This window comes from Coenobita brevimanus, chromosome 6, assembly GCF_032717465.1.
Source record: "Coenobita brevimanus isolate Jiangsu-jjx chromosome 6, ASM3271746v2, whole genome shotgun sequence".
In the NCBI taxonomy this organism is placed as follows: Eukaryota; Metazoa; Arthropoda; class Malacostraca; order Decapoda; family Coenobitidae; genus Coenobita; species Coenobita brevimanus.
In genome coordinates, this window is record NC_136959.1 from 61,772,447 (window position 1) to 61,796,926 (window position 24,480).

A 24,480-nucleotide genomic window follows, 5' to 3' on the forward strand; every position below is an offset into this window, starting at 1 on the left:
TTGAAACAGGAATTATGATTTTATTTATAACTGATGCATGTTTGCAATATTTCTCAAAATAAAGAAAATGTAAATCACTATCATTATCATCAACAGTCTTTAAAAAAAATGACAACAAAGAGCATCAGTAACTCCTATTATCAAACCTCAGCTGCTCCAGGAGACTTGACGTGGACATGTTTGGTGTAGGATATACCAAAGGGCCAGATGATGTTGTGGAACTCTAGTGAGGTGCGCTTCTTCATGTTGTTGTCTCCCAAATGCACAGTGTTGCGGTCAACTTTCACCTTGAGAGTAAATGGCACATACGTCACCCCTAGTTCTATTGTCACATCACCTGTCATGGGAAACTGAAAGAGAGAAGAGAAGTGAGTGTTAAATGTGAAGGTGACAACATACATTTTATTTTAACCTCTCCAAGACATGGGGAATCTTAATCACTTTAATCCTGCTACTACCAGGTGATGGTACTCAGTTTCAAAGTGGTTTTACTGTCTCTAAGGTTAAAAACAATCTTCACTAATCCTTTCAAGATGGGAAAAATCACAGCTAATATATTCTCTCTATTATCAAATGACTCAGTGCAGTTTTAGAACAATTTCCTGTTTATTAAGAGTTGAAATGGTCTACAGTAATTCTTTCTGAGCATGAGAAATCTTAACTAATATATTCTCGCTACTATCAAACGACTCAGTGCAGTTTTAGAACAATTTCCTGTTTATTAAGAGTTGCAATGGTCTATAGTAATTCTTTCTGAACATGAGAATCTTAGCTTTTTTAGCTCAGGTGTGGCTTCCTCTATTCTCAGACTCCAATAATCTAGATAAGAAGATGGAGAACACTACTGGTGACTACTTTATAGGGTACCTTAAACCCATAGTCGATGATGACAGGTTTGTTCTTGGTGTGTCTAGTGGTAATCTGAAAGTTGCCACGGTGGCCAGCATCAAGGAACTGGTGCTTCAGTAGGGCATGCACAGGACTGCGCTCCCACACAGAGCTGGTTGCATTCCACCTTGGCCATTCCAGGTGGTAGTCGCCCTCATACCCATCATTACTCAGATCCTGCATACACCACAAACCAGGGCCTCATGTAATCACAGGCAGTCAAAATTTATCTGGGGTTTACTGTTTTGTCAGTTATAACAACAAAAAATATATACAACAGCAATAATGATCATTATTATTACCATGATCTCATTTTCATGCATGCAAAGCACAAGACTAGCTCTTACAGCAAAGAGGTGGGTGTAGTTTTTACCATGAAAAGAAAATAACCCCACACGGGTACCTGCTTAAAGTTGAATATTAGTGGCTGTGAGTCCCATTTGAGAGTTGAGGTGACAGTGATGGAGCCATCAGCTGCTGGGAAGCCCTGGCCCAGGATGTTGCCCGTAATGACGGTCACATGGCTCCCGGTCTCTATAGTTGACCTGCAGCATCACAAGACACTGTCATCATCATTATCATCATCATTTTCACCACCATCATCATCATCTGCTTTTCCTCTTTTCCCATGTAAGGATGGGATGAGTATCATCACTATCAATATCTTCAATACCTATGTCATCATTATGTTTAATTTCATTTATAAAGACTCCAACTTGCTTGCTTGAATTGGCCTTGGTCACCTAATGGCAGATCTCCATGCTGCTCGATCTCTGGCAACCTCCCTATTCAGTCCCTTATCCCTGAGATCACACTCTACTACCTCATCCCAGATCATCATTATTACTGTATCAGTGTCATAATTGTCATCTTTGTCATTACTATCATCACTACAGCCATCATCAACATAACCTTTACACTGTCTTTATCATCACACAGCAATCACTACACTATCATCTCAACACAACATGACAATCATATCAAATCATGTTCCATTCATTCAACTTCATACAACATAAAGCATATTCATTTCTGTTTGCATATATCTTCAATATGAATATCGGTACTGATAACATTCTCATTTTGCCTAGGAACTTTGCTAATAAACTTCTACCAAACAAAAGTGTTACCAAATCTTAACAAAACCATCATTCACATTAGCAGCTCTCATTAAAAAAGTCATAGCCTATATCACCTGATAAAGAAAAAAAAAAATCTTAAATAAAAACATCTAATAATAGCACTATGTAAGTAATTGGATAATACAGTATTCATTTTCTTATGTCATTCTGCAGATGGCTCTGTTTAGCTCACAAGAAACTTATAGAACTGCAGGGCTTAAGCCTTAACTAGAGCTTTCATCTCTTGTGGTTCAACTGACGCTGAATAAAGTACAGTAATTCAGTGCTAGCCTGATTAAAATCAGAGACCTCACTGTACTGAAAAGGTTAACTAAACTCCAAGAATATTCAAACCAGCTGCTCCTGCCTTACTTGAACCAGTGTCTTTCCTGGCGTGTCTCATAGTGAAGGTCAGCCTTGTTGCTCTCCCATCCCTCCACCATGGGCAGGTCAAAGGTGAGGCTACCATCCACCACACCCTCATTAAACACCAGACTGGACCGGAGGACCAGCTGCTGAGGACCTGATGACTCGCGCTCCCAGTTCATAGTTCCAGTCAGGTTCAAGTGCCGTCCTTCCTTACGCATCTAAAGCACCCAGAAAATTACTGTCATTAAAAGCAAAACACACACACTGAAAAGCCAGATCATCAGAACTGTCAAATTAACCCAATTTCCCATGTATTTATGGAACAGAGATATCTAAAGGAAGACTTATGATCTTGTTATAGACACGATCACAGAATAAAGAAAGCATCAACTGCAGTCTCGCTTACTCTGTTTTGTATAAGGTACCACACTGCATATACCATTAATGATGATTAGTGAATTTGCAACATCTAGTACATCACAATAATTAAAGTTAAATAGAAGCAATGGCTCACCTCACCAGCAAAGCGGTACTGAGATCTGGTGAGGTCGAGGGTGATGGTGGGTTTGATGATGACAAGTCGCTGGCCAGGACTGCTATAATGCTCCGCTATTGCCGTGAAGGTGATGGGCTCCAGCTCTGGCCATAGTAGGTACAGGCTCAGCTCACCTGGGTCCAAGGTCACCTGTCGCACCTTACTTTTCAACACCAGGTGGCTGAGCAAAAGTGAAAGGAGGGTTACTTTTATATCTACTGACTACATAAGGATACCATGAGAGCTGAGAGGAAGGGTTGAATTTTGGTCTATTGACTGCACAAAGGTCATCAGCTTCTTCAGTACCTTTCAGTGCCAGGTGGTTGACTAGAAGATAAAGAAGGGCTGGATTTATGCCTATCAACCTTATAAAGGCCATTTAATCTTTGCATCCTATGATGAAGTGCTTGCTATCTCCAGATTATGAGGTCTGTTCAGAAAGTATCCAACCTTAGACTAAAAAAAAATAACTAACCCATTGAGCTAGGACACTAATCCCCCTCAAAATAGGCCCCTTCTGACTTGACACATGTAGCCCAGCATTGTTTCATTTTGAAATTTTTCAAAGTTGATTTTTGGTATCTCCTGCAGGTGCTTTGTTGCATTCATCATGATCTCATCTCTTGGATGGCTGTTGCTCAAGACATGTTGGAGGGTGCAAATAGCAATCCGGACTTTCTGAAGACTGTTATCACTGGAGTCAGACTTGGGAGTATGGATACAACCCAGAAACCAAAGCACAGTCGTCCCAGTGGAAGTATGTAGGGCTGCCTCTCACAAAAAAAGCACGACAGGTCTGCAGCAAGGTGAAATGTACTTGCATGTTGACAGTTTTTTCAACTACCATGGTGTTGTGCATCAGTTCATGATGCTGTTCAGAGGAAGAGACCAGACCTTTGGAAGGCGGCAAATTGGTAGCTGCACCGTGACAACACGCATGACCATTCTTCTCAACTGATTCAAGGGTTTTTGGCCAAGCACAACATCCTGCAGGTCCAGCTGGCTCCCTACTCACCAGACATTGCTCCATGCAACTTTGGGTTATTCCCTAACTTCAAAACTCTACTGAAGGGTTCCTGATTTGAGGCAAGAGAAGAGATCATGATGAATCCCATGATGCTCATGCAGGAGATACCAAAACTGACTTAGAAAGTGTTTCAGGCTGTGGAAAGAATGCTGAGTTATGTGTGTCAAGTCAAAAGGGGCCTACTTTAAGGGGGATTAGTGTCCTAGCTCAACAGGTTAACTTTTTTTTTTTTTTTTTTTTTTTAAAGAGCCTAAGGTCAGATACTTTCTGAACGTACCTTGCATTTTATTCCACTCATGGGGAAGCCTTCAAACTGGACAGGGTTTAGTGTAGCCTACATGAACCATTTAAATGCTACTGCCCCCTCCTAGAGTAAATAAAACCATCCAGCAAAAGTAAACATAAAATATACACTAAATCATCGTGCTGAAAGGGATTAACTCCATCAGTACCTTTTAACACTGGGTAGCTGAGCAGAAGAAGGGCTGACTTATGATACCTAACATTTTCCTTTCTAGTCCTCTCTTAACATACAGAAAAGTACAATACATTCCAAGAATTTTGTTAAACTCTAGGTTTCTGATCTAGTAGTCACAACAGGGAGGACACATTGATTGCAAGGTATTGTATATGCCTGAATTTATCTGACACAACAAATTTCCTATCCTTCATGATGTTATTTAACTCATCAAAAGTCCTCTATCCTATTCCTCATTCCTAGCCTGTTTATTGCTGCCATAAACTGGAATGGGACATCAGTTCCTCTTTCTGCCTGAATAAGCTGAACATGTCTGTTAAACAACTCTTATCTGCATCATCTTCATCCTCAAGTCTACTCTCCAAATATTCTTGTTCAGCTCAACAATTGTTTTTTTTAGTTCCTCCCTTTAATCACAGAAAGGAAATAGGCTATAAATCACTGGGAAATCAAAGTGTGCTCTATTACTCACCATTTGTGTTAATTTCTTTCGCTTCCCAGCTTAAATTTGTGAAAATGTCCTCATGGTGTACAATGAATAAACCTGAGATGTGTCTTCCTCTACTGATATTTTCTTGGTATCCTAATGGAGTATTATGGCAGCAGTGCTCTCTCCAATGCATCCATCACATCACTTATTAAACTTATGGGAGTATTTCACAGGGGTTACCAAAATTTACAATGCACTTTTCTGCTTCAAGGTACTTCTTATTCTGTCAAACACTTACTCCCAATATGCAAGGTTGCTCCTGAATTCCACAGCCCCCTCGACATCAATCATATCCTGAGCCGAGTTGTTGGTGAGGTCCAGTTGAAGGGAATAAGTGGTCTCAGGTCTGTACTCCTCTCTCTTCAGGCTCAGAATGATGTTACCATCCACTCGACCGATGGAAAGGCGAGCAAAGGTGGCCTCCAGACTACCAGAGCCCAGTGAGGTAACCCAGTCCAGCTTGATGTGGTATGGAGGTCGTTCTTGACTGAGAAGGACGATGATAATTAAGACAGAAATGAAAAAAAAAAAGGATTAAACTTGGTAGACAAATGGACAGAGAGACACTGTAGACAGATACAGGTAATGACAAGAAATAATGTTGCTAATACTGAAAACTGAAGTAAACTTGTCTGAGAGGCAGACACTGTAGACAGGTTAACAGAAAGTCAATAATGAGAGAAAGCACAGATCTACAGTAATTTTAAGAAAAAAGCTTAACAGAGTACATATCCATCCATCGATCATCCAATCCTCCATTGCCCCATGAGGAGCATAGGAGCCCGGGGCTAGGCACTTGGTCCCGACATTTAAGATGAGAGTGACCAGCCTCACTCATCCCTGAGTGGCATTACATGAGCAATCAACCCCAACCACCCCTTGGATATAAACCTTCACTGGCTCAATCCGACTGGAGCACAATAATTACCCACTAAACCACCAGGCGCAAGAGTACATATAATCTGAAAATTTATCAGAAATTTAAGTATTCTAATAAATATAAATGCAAGAACAAACCTAAAAAATTATGCATCAATATAAGGACTTGATTATGACATGGGAAAATATGAAAACATATACAGCCAATTCCATATTATCCCCTTCAAGGTACAGGAGCACAAAGCTCAGGTACTGTCCTCCATAACATTTAAGTGTAGATGACCAGACCATGCTAACGATGGCACAAAATGATCAAAATCCACCAGCCACCTCATGCAAGGCACACTTGGGAAAGTACAGCTTGTACATTCACTAACCACTTCCAACATTGTATGTGAGGCAAATGCTAGTGAAGCAATAGCCAAACCAAGCTGACCTGGTAACTCTATATGAAAGAGGTACGGTTATGGGAGAAGGAAGGGCAGGGTAGCTGATAAAGCGGAGCTTTCCTAGAGTGTACATGACTATCTCTCTGACTGGTGAACAGATCTAATACAAACTGAAAATACAACTCACTCTATCATGATGTCCAACTTCAGATCGTGGAAGCCCTGGTGTGGAGTGGCAATGTGGAAGGTGAATTTGAAGGGTCGCCTCTCCACATTGGTAAGGCCCAGCTGCAGTGAGTAACTCCCAGCCTGTCCTCCATCATCAGGCACCACCTACATTCCCACCACCACCACAAGGAGAACAAAATGACTACCGAATCTCCTCATTATAATTATGTCTTTTATTATTTAACAGTTTACCACCAGACAATTTTGTTTACCTTAGGAAGGACCTTTAAGAGAAGGAGTTAATGAACAGTGACACATATAAGTACAGTACATGTAGTGCACTACTCTAAGTACAGAACTAAATGGAGTATAGCTGCTCTATTCTACTGACCTCTACATTGACCTGCCAGTCATTCTGATCCTGGTATTTACAGAATAAGTTGCCCCTGTAGGTGGTGGTGTCACTACGAAGCACAAGCTGGTTGTTGTAGCCCCCATCCTGTGCCTCACCCACCAGACTCAGACTTGAGTGAGTTAGGCCTTCCCAGGGGGTGTCCAGGGTCCCTTCCAGCTAGTTGATGGGTATACAGCATTATTACAGGTAGTCCTCAACTTAACAAGTAAGGCACTGGCAGACTCTAAATAGGGAAGAGCATTTCTGAACTGAATTCCATATAATATGATTATAATACAGAAAAAATATCTATATCAATCTCAGAATTATAAGACTTATCACTGATCATAAATATTTTCATAATGATGTGCTGAACATTAAAACATTTTTTTCCTATTCTGATTTGCATATAACATCATTATAAAGTGGAAAAGAAGTATCTACTTCAGTATAAAAGCAACAATACTTCATACCTGGTGCATATTTTTCGAACTGATGTACTGAGTACTATAGGAGAGCACCCAACAGTTTCAAAGATCAGTAAACTTCTGGCATGAATGAGGTGACCAACTTACCACCTGAATGTAGTTCTGCTGGAACTTAGCATAAGCACTTAGGGTGATGTCACCCTCCTGCCAGCTGAGCTTGGCCAACACACGAGATTTGAGGATGTCCAGAGCTGTTAGCTGCCACATAAAGGTTCCGCTCCTAAAGGTAACAAGTCATCACAAATCAGCCAATAAAAACAGCAACAATCAATCCCACATTACTCTCTTTGAAGTGTGAGGGCCTATGGCATAATACAGTACATTTATGGGTAAAGAATTCTTCCCTTGGTGGTGTTACATAATGGAACAACCTCTAGTCATCTCTTTGGGACTGAACTTATGTGCATGGCAAGGCTGTCATTCCAACTGAGGTTTTCCAATTGCTTCATCACCTGGGTATAAACTAAAACCCTTTAGATGGCAATAGTCAGTTCCACATTATCACCTTCATGGAGTTAGGGCCAAAAGCTAGACTCATGTAGTCCAGAACATTTTGGGGCAGATGACCATCCTTTATCTCCGGCAACATCACAAGTCAACAAATTTCCAGCATCTCTGCTTGGAAATACATGCTCTAAGGCAATTGATTACAATGCAACAGCTACTTCAAACCACAAAGTTATACAAAAATTTTACTTCTGTACGTACTAGCACTGCATATGATGAATAAAATAATAACCTGATGATAGTATTAGCAACAGTAAATAAAGCTTTACACACAGTTTTATACTAACTAAAAAATATCATAAGGTTTTCAGACCAAATTGAAAGTAACACAATATACCTAAAAGGTTCATGAGGTGAAGCAAAGGTGCCACTGAGGTCCTTGGAGGTGCCAGTAGCAGTCAGTTGGTACACACTGCCTTCAGTAGTCTTAACCTGACCCTCAAAATGGCCTCTCATATCGTCCTCAGGCAGCTTGTACTCTACAGTAAGGTCCACATTCTCATAGCCCTCCAATGGGGCTGTGATAATCAGCTGTAACTGACCTTCCTCCACTCTCAAAAACTTACTCTTCACCATAACCTGTAAGATAATTTTGTAGGTGATGTCTTCGATTCTTTATGTTAATATCACCTTTAATTTTTTTTTTTCCCCCCCACATAACAGTCTGGTTAATATCATATGGTGGTGCATTCTATTTTTCTTGGTTGAAGTATTACTTGTACTACATCTCAGGTGAATATCTGAAACTTCTGACATTTTCTAACTCTTACTGAGATCACTATTATTGTTTTAAGCTGAGTACCAAGTACCAAAAAATTATTACTCAAAATTTCACACACTGTGAAACCTATTTACAGTAAAAGCTCGATTAACAGGCATCCGATGCATCGGCACATCCGTATAACTAGAACACAAATTTGATCTGGCATGAGGTCGAAAATATTCCAGATATCAGTGGACAGTGTTTGGAAACTTCCTGTATTCTTGTTTGCAGATGATACTGTACTGTTAAGCAAAGATGAAGGGGAGCCGCAAGGCTCAGTGAATGAGTCTGGGAGAGTGTGTAAGAAAAGGAATCTGAAGAAAGTGGAAGGAATAGGATCTCCTTATCCTGTTCCTTCCACTTTTTCAGCTCCTGATCTTGTTCCTTCCACTTTTCCTTCTCCACTGTCTGAATCCTCATCTCGTGATCCTGATGATCCCCCTATAATTCTTGATTAGTTCTGTACAGTACAGGATAAAGTAGTGTATAAAGCTAAGTTTTCAAAATTATTTTGGCCTGTAACATATGCTAAATTTTTCTTTACATAATTTTTGGTAATATCAGCTGGTTTGTGTTCAGTCCTGTACAATTTCTCTTGCTGTTTTTTTTTTGTGTGTATTGTAGTGTACCTGTACTGTATCTAATACTGAATAATGTACTTTATGAAATAAAGTACAGTCCCAAGTTTGGTCCTATTTCATTTGTCTGACCTCCCAGCAAATTTCTAGGAGTAACATTCAGTTAGACAGAAAATTCCATATCCTGAATGGAAGAATCCCCATGCATTCCGGTTAATCAAGCTTTTACTGTAATATGGTACCGCATTCAGATAAAACATTAGCTCATCTGACACATATGAACTCATAAAATAATGAAAGAGAAGCATTTGGGAGCCGAATGCCAATCACCCACCAAAATATGCTGTTGTCCAAGTTACAATCGTGGCCTCCTGGAGGGGGCCAGGGAGCCACCGAGGGGGCAGGGACAACACCAGTGGGGGGGGGAGGATAGCTCAAGCCATTCATGAGATATAATGGTGCTAAAGGTGGGTGATAAAAACTTGTTGATCTTTGGCAGCCATTTTGGCAACCTTGACCTTGACCAACAGTGCCTAGTTTGAACTCATCCAAGATTTTGGCCATATCTTGGTACCCTGAAGGTTTCATGTTGATAGCTCAAGCTGTTCATGAGATATAGTGGTGCTAAAGGCGGAGGATAATAACTAGTTGACCTTTGGCAGACATTTTGCTGACCTCGACCATGAAGCTGAGTCTTCATTTTCAAACTTGGCCAAGATTATAGCCATATCTTGATACCCTGAAGGATTCATTTACATAGCTCAAGCTGTTCATGAGATATAAGGGTAACACACACACACACACACACACACACACACACACACACACACACACATACGCAAGGATTTGATGCTAATACTAATGTCATGGACCTAGTGAAAACATTAATTATGAGGATTAGTGAACTCGAAAAAAAAGTAGAGAATCTAGTGATAAAGGATGTGTCAGGAAATACGGAAACCACCATACAGAGTCTAATCCAGTCCAACGAAACAGCCAATGAAGAGATAAAGAATTTGAAGCGGGAAAATGTTGAACTGAGGAGGAAACTTGAAGAGAGTACCAATAAAACGGAGAAGGTGAGTAATGTACTAGAAGAACACAAGGCAAAGTGGGCACACGTAGAGGAAGAACAGAAAGAAGTGGTCAGCTTAAGAGAGATCATCCAGGAAGAAAGGGAAATGAACAAGAAAGAAATGGAAGAAAATGTAGTGAAAATACTGAAGAAAAAGAGAAAATAGTGAGAGAAACTGTAGAAAGGAACAGATGTGTGATAGTATTTGGAAACAGGGAAGAGGAAGAAAAGGTTAGGTTCGCAAGACTCGAGAGAGACACGAACATGGTGAGAGGAATATTAGGCAAGATTGACCCCGAAGGAAACAAGTGGGTAAAAGAAATTGAGGAAGTAAGGAGGATAGGGCCTTATAAGAAAGGGGAAACAAGACCAATGAGAGTCAAGTTTACATCAGAAAGTGTAATAAATGAGATACTTAAAGTGACCTGGAAATTAAGCAAAGAGGCGGGGATGGAAAATATTATAATAAGAAAAGATCTGAATGAAGAAGAAAGAGAAGCTTTAAAATCATTAAAGGAAGAAGTAAAGGAAAAAAATGATAAGAGGACAGAGGAAGAACGTAATACTTTTTTTGGAGAGTATTGGATATGAAAGTAAGGAAATGGTATTTAAGGAAATAGAAGTGAAGGAAATTAGGCGGATGGTTGTGAAAGATCAGAAGTTGAGGAAGTGGTACGGACAGAGAGTAGGAGAGAAGAGGGTATTAATAATGTCAAAAATAATTTGAAGGTGATATATACTAATGTTGATGGTTTCATATCGACAAGGATCGAAATTAATGATTTCTTGAGAGAACATGAACCTGATGTCATGTGCTTTGTAGAGACCAAATTAAGAGAAGATATTGATGTTCATTTGGGAGATGGTAAATACAAACTGTGGAGAAAAGACAGAAAAGAAAAAAGGGAGGAGGAGTGATGATAGCAGTGAAGAACAACATAAATGTAGATACTGTGGAAATGGGAGAAGGCAGGGCTGAAGTGATATATATGAAATTAGAAACTGGAGAGAATGTTAAGAGAGATATGGCGGTAGTGTATGTTCCCCAAAGACGAGAGCATGGAAGGATGACGAATACCATGAGATGTTGTCAGATATGGCTAGCTACTTGCAAAAAATAATTGAGAAAAGCAATAATATAATTTTGGTGGGTGACTTTAATTGTAAAGAGGTGAACTGGGAGGAATGGTACTCGGGAGGCGGTGAGGATTCGTGGGGTACTATGTTATTAAATATAATAATGAATAATGTGATGACGCAGTGGGTCAAAGAAGAGACACGGTTTCGAGGTGAGGACACACCAGCAAGGTTAGATTTACTGTTCACCAAAGAACCTGATGTAATAGAATCATTGGAATATCTCTGTCCTTTGGGAAAAAGTGATCACGTGGTCATTGAGTTCCAGATGTTAATAGGAAACGTCGAGCCAAGAGACGAGCTTCATAGACAGGGAAGATACAACTTTGGCAAAGCAAATTTTACAGGATTGAGAAACTTTTTGAAAATGTGGATTGGAGAAAATTCAGAGAAACAAGAGAGATACAGAGGAAGTGGGATATCTTTCTAGACCTCTATAATTTGGGAGTGGAAAAATTTGTACCAAGAGTAAGAGGGAAAGAAAACAGGAAAAAGGAGTGGTTTAATAGAAGGTGTATGATAGCCAAAAAAGAGAGAGATAAGGCGTGGAACAATTGGAGAAAGAGAGGTAACGACAGAACAAAGGAAGAATATAAAAGAACAAGAAACGAATACTCAAGAATACGTAGGGAAGAAGAAAGGAATTTTGAAAAAGGTATAATTGACAAATGCAAGGATGAACCCAAACTGTTTTATAGATTTGTTAATGGCAAACTGAAACAAAAGGAAGGAATCACCAAGCTGAAAGTAGATGGAGAGGTCTTTAATGATGCGGCAATGCAAGCAGAAATAATGAACAAACGTTTCCAGTCAGTTTTCACTAAAGAAAAGGAGCTTGTGAAAGGGGAGGGAGTGATTAGAAATGTTCCGGTGATGAAAGATATAAAAGTGGAGGTGCAGGAAGTGTATAAATTACTGGAAACTCAAAATGTAAGGAAAGCCCCAGGACCTGATGGAATTTCTAATTGGGTACTGAAGGAATGCAGAGAACAACTGGCGGATAAAATTCACAGTTTAATTGTATGCTCACTGGAAGAGGGGAAAGTGCCAAAAGAATGGAAGAGGGCAAATGTGGTACCAATTTACAAGGGAGGAAACAGGGAAGAACCCCTGAATTATAGACCAGTGTCTCTAACCAGCATGGTCGCAAAATTGTGTGAGAGAATCCTGAAAGACAGATGGATAAAATATCTGGAAGAGATGAATATTTTGGCTGAATGTCAGTTTGGATTCAGAAGTGGAAGGTCATGTGTTTCAAACTTGTTGAGCTTTTACTCAAGAGCGATTGATGTGGTACAGGAGAGAGATGGTTGGGTGGATTGTGTGTACTTAGACTTAGAGAAGGCCTTTGACAAGGTACCTCATAAAAGACTAATGTGGAAACTAGAATATATAGGAGGACTAAAGGGGAAACTTCTGGAATGGATGAGAGACTTTTTGAGAGACAGACAAATGAGGACAGTAATAAAGGAAAAGATGTCTGGATGGAGGGAAGTAACAAGTGGAGTCCCTCAAGGCTCAGTGTTGGCGCCAGTAATGTTCCTGATTTATGTAAATGATATGGTAGATGGAGTGAACAGTTATGCGAGTCTGTTTGCTGATGATGTAAAGATCTTGAGGAAGATAGAGGTTGAGGAGGATTGTAAAATACTGCAGGAGGATTTGGATAGGATACACAATTGGAGCCGGATGTGGGAAATGAAATTTAATGTAAAGAAATGTAAAATATTGGAAATGGGTAAAAGTACCAGGAGACCATCACTTAATTATTTTTTGGGTAATGAATTAATCACAAAAAGGAGAGAAGAGAAAGATTTGGGAGTGCTGGTCCAAGATAGTTTGTCACCAGAAAAGCACATTAACAAGATAGTTGGAGAGACTTATAAGCTCTTGACTAACATAAGAGTAGCATTTCATTATATGGATGAGGAAATGATGAAAAAATTGATAGTGGCCATGATCCGCCCCAGGTTAGAATATGCAGCGGTAGTGTGGTCCCCACACAAAAAGAAAGATATAAACAAGATTGAGAGAATACAAAGAACAGCAACCAAGATGATCCCCAGCCTGACAGACCTGTCATACAGAGAGAGGCTGGAAAAACTGGATTTGCCTTCGTTAGAGGAAAGGAGAAAGAGGGGAGACATGATTGCGGTGTTCAGGACCATGGTGGGAGTAGATAAAATTGACAAAGAAGATCTGTTTGTATGGGATAAGAGAGCAACAAGAGGACATGGAATGAAATTGAAAAAGTCAAGCTGCTTGAAGGATATCAAGAAATATAGCTTTCCTTACAGAAGTATAGACTTATGGAATAGCCTGGACAAAGAGATCGTCCAGTCTAAAAACATAAACGAGTTTAAAGTTAAATTCGACTTATTGAGAAACAGCGACGGAAACCCACGAGCATAGTACATTCCGTGTATATCACAATTAGGTATATTCTTAAATATTTGGAATGACTTAGACAAAGAGGTGGTGCATGAGAAAAACATTCATGTGTGTAAAGGTAGACTTGATAAATGTGGATATGGAGACAGGACAACACGAGCATTGCTCAATTCCTGTATACTACAAATAGGTAAATACAGGAGGGCAAAAACATTATCGCTCAGCCCTGGTAAAGGTGGGCGATAATAACCACAACACAATAATTTTCCTCCAATTTAATATGATTTCCCTTGTTGACAATCTATTACTAAACACCTCCTCTGACCTTCAAATATCTTATGTTTTAAATTAATTTTGTATGACAAAATTTTCTTTAACCCTGCTTTTTGTTACGACTGTACTTCATGCATTTTTTTTTTTTTAAGATATTATTTCTACCCATTATAATTCTATATTATTGTTAATGTCTCACTCACTGAGCAAGAGAAGTCTCTCTTGCAACAGTAGCACCCTAGGCCCTAGGCTCTCCTCAACCCAGGTTGTGTTGAAATGATCCCACCTGTAAATGTCATATTCATCATGTGCATGCCATTTTATGTATTCTCAGTATCCATTAATGTTAAGAACTGTATCTTCTTTTTGTAGTTTAGTGACACCATGCAAAAGGTTCACTTTAATCGTTTGTGGTTTGTTTACAAATCCGGATCTGTTTTTATTTGTCTTGTGAATGGCCACCTCGTTACAGACTCACAACCATGGACTCAAGGCCAAGATGACAGGTGACCGAGGTACAGTATCATATTTCTGTATATCTACAGTATTCTGTTACATGTATGCTTGTAGTACAGTATGTGAATGATGTATCATGACGTTAAGACATAGTTGAAAAGGACCTAACCTGTTTGATTGCTGATTTATGCAATTATGAGAAGTTAAATGTTTGAGTTTATTTCTTAGACAAAGAAATTATGACTTTTCAGTTTTATGGGAATGACTGGGAGTGAACAGAATATGAAGATGTAATAGAAGAAATAAAATGTCAAGAAAGAATCCTGATAATTTCCCTGTAAAGCCCCACCTTGGCCCTCTGAGACCTTCACTGACCAAGTTGCTCTCATGTGACAGTTAGTGTTGGCTTTTCCTACACTCTTTATGCACCAAAATAACCAACAGGTGGTTGAAATAAATTGTCAATCCAAGGCATCAAATAATGTGATGAGTGTACATATCCATGTACAGTGCACAGTTACAGGCACAGAATAAGAAATGCCAGATATGTAAATTTCTGTACAAGACAACAACACTGAATAGAAAACTATGATAATCCATGCCTAATAGGGCCAATACCTTTGTGACTGTGGATGTTTGAGAAAGAAGTGTTAGGTTAAGTGAAGTGTAAGGGTGCCAGAAGTAGCTGCCAGTGGCTTCCAGGGTGATGTCCTCCAGACCCTCTCCCAGAGACTGTAGTGGAAGCTCAGCCAGTGCATGGCCTACCACACCACCATCCTTCCGCTGCTTTAAAAAATTGAATTATATTAAAATCTTGGAGAAAATGTGGATATATCAACTGAAATTAAGATATTCATAGCTGTCCACTTTCAGGATTTCTTATGTTACATATGGACAATAAGAAAACATTCTTTCCCCTCAATCTTTGGTCCTTCCAGATTTTTTGCACCAACTGAGGATTTTATTACTATTTTTTAAAAATACTGGATGCCCCAGCACAAAGAGGATTAAATACTCTCTCAGTTAACATGTTAGTACTTAACTGCCTCACACAGAGACATTATTTTGGTTCATGCCAGACAATATTATCCATTTGAGGCACACTTATTACACTCAAAAGGGCTAATAGAGCAACATTTCATGCAAAGCAAGATAACATTTGCAACTCAATACAGTGTCGGACATGGTATTTGAAACTATATGCCAGATTTCTGTCATCTAAGCACAATCCTGATTTAGATGATGCTGTAATTTCTGGCCTTGCTTGGTATTAGTGATACTAACAGACTCTACTTGGAAGTGTAATACCAAATAGTAGCTAATCTACACAACTGAGTCCAGGCCTTTGTGTTAGGGATAGTGGATGATGACCCACCAGTGATAAGGAAGTAAGAATTAAAGTGTAACATGAACAAAAAATGGTTCTGTTTTAAAGAAAAAAAATCAAATACAGTGTCATGAACTGTTCAATAAAAAAGTACCTAGTCTGCTCTGTTTCCATAATATGCTGTACTAGCATTTCTTCATTACTATGGAGTTACCTTTTCCTCTATCCTGTAAGCATTTTCAAGACTGCTCTGGAGCTACAAACATCATACATAGTTTGTCTCTGCAGCTAAGTGGTCAACATTAACAATGTATCTTGGATGTACAAAAGACTGCAATAAGATGACAGGAACAATCTTGGAAAACAAAAATATGGTTTTCATTCTCTATTACTCAGAACCTCGAATTACAAAAGAAACAGAATGGTTATTGATACTAACCTGGAGCAAGACATCAACTGTGAGGTCATTTGTAGGCCCATACTTCATTGCAAGGTGATACTGAGCATCTGTGGTGGTTGAGTTGTCACACACATCCAGAAAGACTGTGTGCAGCTCTGGCAAAGGGGTGTACAGTTCCAGCATCACCCTTAGTCGTGGCACCTCAGCCTGCTCATACCTCGCACCTAGCCCATACTGAAGGAGTCAAAGATGTGGATTAACAGCAATCACTAGTAAAATGCTAGAAGCTTATTCTGGTTTTGTGATACAAGTACTGCAGACAAGGAGAAGTGTCAGAGCCAAATTAAGAGTTTAATATATCTAAAATGGCAAAGGGAAATTAATTCAAGTGGGCCTTTATGTAGTTACACATTTTCCTTTACAATGAAGGAAAGCAAATAAAATACTGTATACAGAAGGTGAATAATACAATGGCTATCAGTGATCCCAGTAACCAGCAGCTCCAGTCTAGTCTATTAATTGCCAAATTTGTCACCAATATTCTACAGATGAGATGAGGATAAATCTGAATACAGATTATTAAGGAAAATAATTAAACTGGGACTACAGTGGCATGAAAATACCATTGCTCATGATACAGTACTGTTTTTATGTCAATCTGGCCTATAACTGCCACCACTCCATCTTGAATGCAGAGTTGTAAAAAGAGATTAACACTAAAGAATGAAACAAGTCATGAAGATGTGCTATGAAAAGTGAGCAGAGCCATAGTACTGTACCTGTGCTGCCTTTTTCCTCCACTGACCTACATGAAATATGCTGCAAAAGGTTGAAAAATTGGGCCAAGTTAAATCAAAAGAGTAAAAGAGTGAGTTAAAACAACGATAATGTTCAGTGTACAGTCTTGGGATAGTAAGTAATATTCAGAAATGCCCACCTTACGCTCTCCAATCTGTCCAAATATTCTGGGATGGACTCGAACTTCAGGAGTCAGTTGGAACAAATTTCTCAGCTCTCCTTTTATTGTCTGAGGAGATAAAACAGTAAACATTGCCAAATGTTAATCACCATAATGCTGTAGCTATTCAAATTATTACTGATGACAGTACAGGTATATGCAAATAACAAACTGCTTCCTAATTTCTAAAACTGAGTACAGTACTGTAAAACAAAAAACAGTTACAGTGGATAAAAGCAAAGTCACTACCTACTTGTTCATTGCATCTGGCTGTGAAAAATTTTTCCTCTTTTGTTTTTGTTATGCCCTGGTAATTCTGAATAGCCAAGTATTTGGGCAGATTTCTGGTTCTTTAAATTTCATGAGTGACATTACTGTAAACAGAATATAATAAAGACTGCTGGGCGGAGAGTTTTACCTCAAACCCTGGGAATGGTGTGAGGATGGTGCAGCTGACGAAGAAGTCGGTGAGTGACCGGACCTGCCCCAGCAACACAAACCCAGCATCTACTTGGTCATTCCATTGGATCCTTGCCTCCGTCTGGGTCAAAAGTTACTATTAATGCTGTCTTATCTGTCGCTGCTAAGGTCATCATCCCTATCATCACTGTAATCTTCATCATCATCTTTATTATTTTCTCTTACTATTATTCCTAATGCTATAGCCTGATATTTTCATTGTGTGGAGGTTCAATTTCTTGTAGTGAACAGATTAAATGTTGAATGTCTAGCTCCCAACTCAGTCTTAGAATTAACCCTCTCTTCAGTATGCTGATGAAAAGATCTCTGGTACAGCACACTCTAGTTCTATGATGAGGATGCATTTGAAAAAATCAACTGCATAATGGTTTATTGTCTACTTGGTCAAATATAACATGGGTTCGATGGGGATATGTTTTTAGCCAAGGGCCACCCACCCAACAAAGTCTAAAATCAAGTTTCCAACTTGCCTAAACAGGCAGTCATTTCACTTCACTTCACTTCACTTGCTGCTTGAACTTCAACACTTCACTACTGTTTCATCACCTACACTAACACACCCAACAGTGACAAGTGCAAATGCAATCTTGGTACAAACATATGACTGCAGATATGCATGGGCACGACCATTTAGCAAAAACTAATTGTACAGTATATTGACCAGTGAGGCTTTGTATGGGATCATAATCAGCATATCATTGATATTTATAATATATATAGAAAAAAAGGTCCTAACTTTTTTGTCGCTGTATAAGCTATCCATCACACACCAGTCCATTGTATAATAAGGGTCTGCTGTGCTATAATGAAGGGGTTTATAGAGACTCTTACTGGGGCTTTCACCATAAGAGGTCATCTGAGTTCTTAAAGAGACAGTGAGAAGAATAAAATACAAAATGATATCCTCATACAGAAGGGGTTAACAGTATCTACAGCAAGTCCTCTGTATATGTAAGGGATGTTCCAAAATATTATCACACAACAACAGTATTGCTGAAAAAACAGGGGAAACAGTTAAATCAACTCTGCAGGTTGCAAATGAAATTTTAACAGGCAGATTTTATGTAATTTTCAAAAGACTTAATTGTAAATGGAACATAAAAAAAGTTTAACATATAAAGAGGACTTGTATATTCAGGTAAACTTGGTCTCATCTTCATATCAGTGTCCTTATGGTATCTGAGGACTTGGAAGGTAAAATTTAAAACACATCATCAACATCGTGCAAACTGGGCCTAACCTTGATAGTGGTGTCTTTAGAGTATCCAAGGACTATGATGGCAGTATCCAGTATCTCCTTCATTGTAGACTCTGCCTGTATGCCCATCTTGAAGTGGTGTGGCAGTGTAGCCAGTTGACCCTCCACCCTCACTTCCTCATCCTCAGGCCACTTCACCAGGATCTGTTCACAAGTTGAAAAGGTGAAGGCTTTCAGTGACTATAAAAACATTTTAATACCAAGCTGACCCTACTTCCTCTTTAAATACAAGCTAAGTAATTACTACAGCAGTATGTATTTCAGTTTATTATCATAGTCATCATCATCTAATCCTATGTTGCCCCATTTGAAGCGTATGAGCCCGGGGCTAGGCAAGTTGGTCTTGACATTAAAGATGAGAGTGACCAGCCTCACTCATCTCTGGGTGGCATTACGTGAGCAATAAAGCCCAACCATCCTTTAGATATAAACCTGGACAGGCTCAATCCAACTGGAGCACCTTAATTACCCACTAAGCCACCAGGCACCATAATTTGGTTAAATAGTTACCACTCTGCATAGTAAAGTTTCCTGGTGTACAAGAAATGATTTGGCTTGTCACTCAGTGCGGAGTCACCTGCAGACAGAAGGAAGAGGAAAAAATGAAGGAAAGAAAGACAGAAGAAGAGTGAAGGAAGGAAGAGAAAAAAGGGCAGTCATCCAAGAGTGGCACTACATCAAGTGAGAGGATGATGAGCATTTATATTAAGAAAATTCACTGCTTATGTGAAAACAAAGCACTATATAACAGTTGCTGGTGGTGAGTAACCTTGGTCTGTCTGGCCAAGCAAACCCATCAACAGCAGGCAAACAACCACCCCTGTTGGGCTATTCTGTCAGTGAATTGATGTTCTCTTGCAGCAGACAATGCCTTGTCACAGCAAGGAGCAGGAAAGAATGTGGAGGTTTGGCTCCTGATGGATGGCACATTTGTCTCCACCCAGTTAACAGGGGCACCATAGTACAGTAGGCTCCACATCATCACATTATCCAGTTATATGTCTACCACCCAGCACTGTAAATGGTTTCCTGGAATGCCGGAAACCATTAGGCTTGTTACTCAGTGTAAAGCTACCTGATGTTGAGAGAATAGTTATCAAAGTGACAGGAAGGATGGAAGAAATAAGATGAGAGGAGGGCAGAAACAGAAAAAAAAACTATAAAAGTGAAGGAAGAAGTAGGCAGCACTACATCGTGTGAGTGGATGATGGTTGCCAACACCTACCATCAAACAGATAACATCCAGTCCTGTGATGTCTAATACATTTATGATGTGCAATAATTGCACTTACTCCATGAAATGGTCCATGCATCAAGATTCTTAATCTTATGTATCAGAATGGTTGGCGTAGCAAGGGGGGTAGAAGGTTATCCCCTTATTTTTTTTTTTTTTTTTTTTTTTTTATTTTTTTTTTTTAGTATACATCATCATTCTTGCTGTAGCCTTCCTAACCCTAATTCTGACTAATGCAGTGGATAAGTAGGATTCAGAAACAGGAAAGAGAAATATAAAAGTAAAACGACTGTACTGTCTCAACATTCTGATCAGTGAAATGGGGCACACACTCATTCACATAGCATACAAGTTTTTAAAATCTTTGCTCCATCTTGCAGGCAAAACCTATCACATATACGGCATATTCTTTAGTACTGTACTATTCAAATGGATATTTTCATAAAGTGGAGATTATATAAACTGAGTAAAGTACTCCATCTGTCCATCATCCAACCCAGTAATGCACCATCAGGAGCACAGGAGTCTGGGAGTAGACTATTCAATTCAAATGTTTAAGATGAGTGACCAGCTGCTTGCCACATAACAGCATCACATGAGCTTCCACTTCTTGGAATGAGCATCTTATAGGCCGTATCTGTTTAGAGCACCTGAACTCATTAGATTACCCAGGGTTAAAAACTTGTGTGAGAGCAACAGGGTTAATGCACTGTAATAATGCACAGAAGAAAGGCCTGCCCATGAACTCTCTTCATACATCATACAACAGACCCATAAGGGAGGAGTATCATACTCATCTGTAACAAAGAGTAAAAACTAGGTCTGGAAACAAACAAGAAAAAAAAAAGTATAACACATTAATGAATGAATATGAAGCAAATGCTGCATCTTAATTATTACCAGTATCTGAAGCAAAAGTGTATGATTAAAAGATTTACTGAATCATCAACACCGGCTTAAAGCCAAGTATTTTACTGACAGATGGTGACAAAAACTTCAGCAGATCATGAAGAAGCCCTACCGAAAGTCTATCCTCCTTTAATTCTGGGTCATGATAGACTCTGAGAGAGGCAGTGACCAACTCCTTCCCCTCATACACAGAATCCACTGTCAGCAGTGCCTTCAAGAACTCCAGCCCATTGTACATGATACCTGTGGAGAGAAAGGAAAGGCAGCTATATGCAATGTACCTTATAATCACTATGAATTTACCATGGATCTGCATACAACTGTCCTTTATTTTTCAATCAGGCATTAATAAAAAGGAATTACTAGTTAATCTTCATCCGGGCTTTTCAAGCAGACAACAGGCAGATTTACTACAAACTTTTACAGTCAACTCCAGAATATTATGTTGGTCAAACTTTGCCTGAGAAACACCTAACTCTACTTGGATTTGTATACAGAAGGGGACATCTGGAAAAACTTATCAAAGATTTCCAGCTTCACTACATTTTCCCAGTGTCTCTCATAAGGAAAAATGTTTCAGAATGATGCAAATAGCAGTCTTCTACATCACCAGACTGAAGAGAATAAAGATGATGCTAAAATCAAATGTTCTCCATTACAGAAAAACCTCCTTTTTTGCATGTGATAATGTATACTTTAATAAAAATGCACTGCAGTTACAAATTTCTAATTACCAGTATACATTCCATTTAGTATTTTTTTCTTATAATTATGTATCATTGCTCTGGGCTCGCTATATAATATCAACCCAACATTTATATCTCATAACATTAAACATACTGGTCACATTATTAACTCTCCTAAGATAACCTGGGGTCTATTGGACCCCACGGTATTTTTCTTAGAGTTTTTCATATTTTACTATAAGGTCTTGGGATTTGGTTTTCCCTCTACCTTCCTGACTAGTAGACTAGTTTAGGGAGGTGATGAAGTCAGTTAGGGATCTGGCTCTATTTTCATGCTAAAGGGCCTTTGGGGTCCAGCGGACCCAAGGTTACCTAACCTGTGATTTTTTTTTTCTCCATATATATTTTCTAACTATCTATCTATCTATAGCCCAACGCCCTAATCCCGCAAAGGGTGGCAACAGACAAAATGCCTCCATGCCACTCTGTCACCCACCATTTGACTGCCCTTCCCCCAAGTCATTCCCCCCTCCCTCATATACCTCTGAACTCCATCCCTCCACCTTATCCTCAGTCTTCCCCTCCCTCTCCCTCCCTCCATCTCACCTACTTACACCCTCTTAGTCAGTCTTTCATTCTCCATTCTCTCCACATGTCCAAACCACCTCAGAGTACAGTATTTCTCCTAATTTTCTCAATCACATCCACATCCACCCCACAACGTTCCTTCACTTCCTCATTTGTCAACCTGTCCCTCCATGTCACTCCACATGCTCCCCTCAAGTAACTCATTTCCACTGCTCTCACTCTTGACTTGTTCCCCTCTAGCAAGGTTCATGCCTCGCTTCCATACTTCAGGGTAGGGATCACAGTACTATCTTGCACTGACTTCTTAACTTCCATACTCACCTCCATATTTCTCATCACTGCTTTCAGTGAACCAACAACCTTCCTTCCCTGCTGTACCCTTTCATGCACTTCATTCCCAAAAGTTCCTTCCTTACTCATCACACTACCCAAGTATTGAATGCACACAGTCTCCATATCCTCACCATCCAACCTCACTGTGCATTCTGTGATTCCATTACTCTCAAACACCATAACTTTACTTTTGTTTACATTAACTTTCAGATCCCTTTTCCTATACACTGTTCCAAATTCATTCACCAAACTTTGCAATTCCCATTCATCTTCACTCTACTGTATCATCAGCAAAACAGCAACACCGGAATCTTCCACATCTCACCCTCATTTACTAAAGCCACCCCCACATCCACTGCCCTACCTTGCACCTCCTTTACAACCCCATCCATGTATATATTGAACACCTATGGAGACATCACACATCCCTATTTTAGTCCACATTTAGATCAAAGAACTCACTCAGCTCACCATCCACTCACACTGTATCCCTAGCTCCTTCGTACATACTCTTCACAGCACTCAACAATTTCCCCTCCACTCCATATATTCTTAATACCTTCCACATACCTTCCTATGTATTCTGTCATAAGCTTTCTCCAGGTCCATGAAGGCAGCATACACTTTCTTTCCCTTCTCTAGATACTTCTCCACTAAACATCTTAGAACAAATATCTGATCTACACACCCTTCTCCCTTCCTAAATCCCCCCTTATTCTTCTCCAACTAGCTCCTCTGTTATATACATCTTCCATACCAGAAATTATTTATTTTGACATGTGCTTCTCTTTCTTCTTAAAGATACAATGGCCATTGGTCTACAGCAGGCATTGACAGACAACTGGTGGAACATATCAGTTTTGGTATGGCAGCCACTAATTTCAGTTGGTATAACATTTGTCAATGTTTTTAATTTTAATTTTCCTTACAATATTTTGTCACTTGTATTTTCATACATTTTGCATCAAATTGAAGGAAAGGGCTACAGACACTGTATACAAGTGACTGTTTGAATAAATGTGTTGTAAGTGTTTTTGGTGATTTTCTAAAGATTGGGGTCTGGCAGACCCGGGGTTACCTGACATGTTTTTGGAGTTGTAGGGTTACCTTACAAGGGTTAATATCCCATTTAATATACAAGTCATAATGTTCAACTTCGTTGTCACACAATCATTAACTGATCAAACTAGAAGATAACTTTGGTCACACTGGTGTGCATCAGGCACATAGTTGAGAATTGCTACTCTAGAAGGAGCCTGCCTATAAAACTTATGGTGATACGAACACTTGTCACATCATGTAAAAAAGACTTACCACTGAGCCTGGCCTTGTAAAAGTGTCCCTCCCATTTGGTTGTGGCATGTATGTCTGTAGCATCAGGTGTGAAGACAAAGTCAACTGCTGATGACATCTCCTGGTAACCCTCAATAGTGGTGAGGATCTGGCCAAAGATAGAATAGCGGCCCTCCTCCCCATAGCTATCATCCTTCCCTTCCAGTGTGACCTCCAGGCGGTCCCTGTCCCACTGCAAAGATGAAGAGGTGACGTTAGACAGCATGCACAAGACATAATCATGATCATCATAATATTCATCATAATAACTCCATATCCCATTACATGCATTGATATCAGGTTAGCTGCATACAGCAGTTTACTGGGGGAATTAGCTATCATCATTATCATCATCACTGGCTTATTTCCTACTACCGTATTGTACATAAAATGGAAGGGCTTGACAATAAACCACAGGCATTCCATAAATGTTCACAAAACATCAGGGACTTGCCCTACCCATTACAATTTAAGTTTTAAGACTACAGTACAAGTCTTACTATCAATTCCACTGGATGACCCCTGTACTAGTACCAACAAGACCTGCAAAGAACAGAATAATACAGAAC

At 39.5% G+C, this 24,480-nt stretch overlaps 1 protein-coding gene across 1 annotated transcript in view; it reads right to left on the reverse strand.

Moving 5' to 3' along the window:
* LOC145401408 (uncharacterized) overlaps nt 1-24,480 on the reverse strand; it is a 205,482-nt gene that overhangs the window by 151,458 nt on the left and 29,544 nt on the right. Inside the window, exons 33-49 of the mRNA XM_080273750.1 lie at nt 23,894-24,104; nt 21,085-21,215; nt 18,812-18,973; nt 17,510-17,632; nt 17,071-17,160; nt 16,173-16,367; nt 15,025-15,189; nt 8,071-8,312; nt 7,314-7,446; nt 6,736-6,915; nt 6,364-6,509; nt 5,147-5,395; nt 2,893-3,094; nt 2,382-2,596; nt 1,292-1,433; nt 868-1,065; nt 147-350 (exon numbers count right to left, since the gene is read on the reverse strand). Coding sequence (XP_080129876.1) covers nt 147-350; nt 868-1,065; nt 1,292-1,433; nt 2,382-2,596; nt 2,893-3,094; nt 5,147-5,395; nt 6,364-6,509; nt 6,736-6,915; nt 7,314-7,446; nt 8,071-8,312; nt 15,025-15,189; nt 16,173-16,367; nt 17,071-17,160; nt 17,510-17,632; nt 18,812-18,973; nt 21,085-21,215; nt 23,894-24,104 — 2,988 coding nt within the window. The remainder of the gene's footprint in view (nt 1-146; nt 351-867; nt 1,066-1,291; nt 1,434-2,381; nt 2,597-2,892; nt 3,095-5,146; nt 5,396-6,363; nt 6,510-6,735; nt 6,916-7,313; nt 7,447-8,070; nt 8,313-15,024; nt 15,190-16,172; nt 16,368-17,070; nt 17,161-17,509; nt 17,633-18,811; nt 18,974-21,084; nt 21,216-23,893; nt 24,105-24,480) is intronic.